The sequence below is a fragment of the Priapulus caudatus genome, unplaced genomic scaffold, assembly GCF_000485595.1.
Source record: "Priapulus caudatus unplaced genomic scaffold, Priapulus_caudatus-5.0.1 Scaffold1965, whole genome shotgun sequence".
Classification (NCBI taxonomy): domain Eukaryota; kingdom Metazoa; phylum Priapulida; class Priapulimorpha; order Priapulimorphida; family Priapulidae; genus Priapulus; species Priapulus caudatus.
In genome coordinates, this window is record NW_014579026.1 from 23,812 (window position 1) to 27,438 (window position 3,627).

The following is a 3,627-nucleotide window of genomic DNA, read 5'->3' on the forward strand; positions in this document are numbered from 1 at the left end:
CCGTCACCCGGCGGGGTCCGTGAACCGTGGTTTTACCACCCGGGCTGTCGGAGCTGGTGTTGCGAGTCTGTGTCGTACAGTAAACCAGCAAATGACGGGTGCGACCCGAGATACGCTCTCTGTAACCGTCACCGTGGCCCGCCCCACGGAGACGCGCCCGCGCCCGCTGGTGTTGTTACAAGGGCTGTGGAGATGGCGGTGTTCAGCGTGATCTACAGTAAGAGATAGCGCTCTCTGTAACCGTCGCCGTGTTGTTCCCAGGGCTGTGGAGTGGGTGTTCAGCGTGTCGTAGCAGTAGAGATACCGCTCTCTGCATAACCGTCACCGGTGTGTTTACAGGGCTGTGGAGCGGGTGTTCAGTGTCGTCGACAGTAGAGATACGCGCTCTCGTGTATACCCGTCGCACCCGAAACAGCCCAGCGGCGCGCCGGACCACCACGCCCTGATGTGTGTTTATCAGGCTGGTGGAGCGGGTGTTCAGATGTGTCTTACACGTAGAGATGAACGGCTCCTCTGTAAACCCGTCACCCGCGCACCGGGGTGTGTTTACAAGGCTGTGGAGCGGGTGTTTCAGTGTGTCTGACAGTAGAGATACGCTCTCTGTATACGTCACTGTTGTGTCTACCAGTAGAGATGACGCTCTCCCTGATAACCGTCACTGAGTGATGTCTATCAAGTAGAGATACGCTCTCATGTCACCGTCAACCCGGTACGAAGCCGTAGCCCCCGGGCAGTGTGTGTTTACAAGGGCTGTGGCCGCGGGTGTTCCAGATGCGTCTACAGTAGAGATACGCTCTCTGGTAACGCATTCAGCCATGTGTTTTACTAAGGTTAGTGGGTGTTCAGTGTGTACCTACAGTAGAGATAGACTCTGTGTAACCGTCACCGGGGTGTCGTTTACAGGGCTGTGGAGCGGTGTTGTTCAGCCGTGTCCTACATAGAGATCCGCTCTCTGTAAACCGATCGCCCATGTGTTACAGGTTTAGTGGGTGTTCAGTGGTGTCTACAGTAGAGAATACCGCTCTCTGTAACCGTCAACCATGGGTGTTTACAGGGCTGTGGAGCGGGCTGTTCAGCGTGTCTACAGTAGAGATACGCGCTCTCGTGTAACCGTGCACCGTGTGTTTAAGGGCTGGTGAGTGGGTGTTCAGTTGTCTAACAGTAGAAGAATACGCTCGTCTTAACCGTCGCCCGCGATGTGTTTACAGGGCTGTGGAGCGGGTGTTCAGTGTGTCTATCACAGTAGATGATATCGCTCTCTGTAACCGTCACCGCAGTGTGTTACCAGGACGTGGAGGCGGCGTTTTTTCAGTGCGTCTAATCATAGAGATACGCTCTCTGTTAACCGTCACCGTGTGTTTACAGGGCTGGTGGAGCCGGAGTGTTCAGCGTGTCTACAGTAATGCCGATACGCTGCTCTGTAACCGTCACCCCATGAGGGTGTGTTTACAGGGCTGTGGAGTGGGTGTTCAGTGGTCTAGCAGTAGAGATAACGCTCTCTTGTAACCGTCACCGACCGGTGTGTTTTTACAGGGCTGATGGGAGTGGTGTTCAGTGTGTCTACACGTAGAGATACGCTCACTGTAACGTCACCAGTCGTGTGTTTACAGGGAAGCACTTGTGGAGGACAGCGGTGTCTACCAGTAGAGATACGCTCTCTGTAAACCGGTCACCACTCGTGTGTTTACCAGGGCTGTGGAGCGGGTGTTCAGTGTGTCTACAGAGAGATAATACGCTCTCTGTAGGCCGTCACAGTGTGTTTACCAGGGCTGTGGCAGGCGGGTCGTTCAGCGTGTCGCTACAGCTAGAGATACGCTCTCTGTAACCGTTCATCCCCACCGCGGTGTGTTTACAAAGAGCTGTGGAGCGGGTTGTTCAGTGTGTCTACATAGAGGATACGCTCTCTGTAGCCGTCACCGTGTGTTTGAAAAGGGAGTGGGTGTTTCAGTGTGTCTACAGTAGGAGATAAACGCTCTCCTGTAAACCGCAGCCGGGACGCGTGTGTTACAGGGGCTGTGAGTGGGTGTTCAGCGTGTCTACCAGTAGAGATACCCTCTGTAACCGTCATCCCGTTTTTACAGGACTGTGGAGCGGTGTTCAGTGTGCCCTACAGTAGAGATGCGCTCTCTTAACCGTACACCTGGTGTGTTTACAGGGCTGTGGAGGCGGGTGTTCAGTGTGTCTACAGTAAGAAGATACGCTCTCTGTAACCGTGGCACGGTGTGTTTACAGGGCTGTGGAAGTGGGTGTTCAGTGTGTCTACAGTAGAGATACGCTCATCTGTAACCGTCACCACCAGTGTGTTTACAGGGCTGTGGAGCGGGTGTTCAGTGTGTCCACGTAAGACGATACGCTCTCTGTAATCGTCGCCCAGTGTTTATACAGGGCTGTGGAGTGGGTGTTCAGATGTGTCTACAGTAGAGATACGCTCCTCTGTAAGCGCGTCACCGCGTGTGTTTAACAGGCTGTGAAGTGGGTGTTCAGTGTGTACTACAGTAGAGATATCGCTCCTGTAACCATCACTGTGTGTCTATACAGTAGCAGATGCGCTCTCATGTAACCGTCACCAGGGTGTGTTTTACAAGCACTGTGAGCCCTGGGTGTTCAGTGTGTCTACCAGTAGAGATACGCTCTCATGTACCGTCACCGTGTGTTTTGCAGGCTATGGGAGTGGGTGTTCAGTGTGTCTACAGTAGAGATAACGCTTCTGTAATCGTCGCCGAGTGTGCTTTACAAGGGCTGTGGAGTGGGTGTCAAGCCCCCCCCGCGCGCGCACACCTCACCTTTGGTGGTGAGCAGGTTAACGAGGTTGCGGCGCGTGTACGTCTCGCTCAGACACACGTAGGTGATCTCACAGCGGTTTCCCGCCTGCTGCTCCTTCTCCTGCACGAACTGCGCTAGCTTCTTGGCGACGTACGTCTTCCCGACTCCGCTCGGACCGTAGAACACGAGGCTCCGGTACTGGTCGATCTGAAACAAGAGAGCGTGTCGGCGTCGAAAAGGAGTGCGTTGGCCTCGAAAACAAGAGAGCGTTGGCATCGAGAACAAGAGAGCGTGTTGGTGTCGAAAAACGAGACAGCAAGTCGGCATCGAAAAGGAGTGTGTTGGCGTCGAAAACAAGAGAGCGTGTTGGCGTCGAGAACAAGAGAGCGTGTTGGCGTCGAAAAACGAGACAGCGAGTCGGCATTGAAAACGAGAGAGCGCATCGGCATTGAAAATAAGAGAGCGTGTCAGAGTAAAAAACAAGAGAGCGTGTCAGCGTCAAAAACAAGAGAGCGTGTCCGCGTCAAAAACCAGAGTATGTCGGTGCAGAAAATAAGAGTGTCAGCGTCAAAAAAGAGAGAAAGAAAGAGACAGCATTGAAAACAAGATGGCATATCAGAATTAAAAACAGGAGAACATCTTAGTGTTGCTCGGAAAGGCAGTTTGCTATCTTCTGCGTGGCAAGGAGCTAAATACAGAGATGCCAACACTTTTCTGAGCAAACTGTAGTGAGGATGTCTGATATCTGTAGTACGAGGGTCACGCAGTGACCCGAGTATGCATAGGAGTTCGGGGAATGCCCCCCCCCCCAGAAATTTTTTGATTCTGAGATGCAATTTCCTGCATTCTGGGACCCAAAATGAC

General features: G+C 53.1%; 1 protein-coding gene across 1 annotated transcript in view; it reads right to left on the bottom strand.

The window, feature by feature from the left end:
* The window catches only part of LOC106817990 (cortactin-binding protein 2-like), a gene marked incomplete in the record, with an annotated part of 25,854 nt that overhangs the window by 13,463 nt on the left and 8,764 nt on the right, over positions 1–3,627 (bottom strand). The window contains 1 exon segment of the mRNA XM_014822694.1: positions 2,784–2,970. Coding sequence (XP_014678180.1) covers positions 2,784–2,970 — 187 coding nt within the window.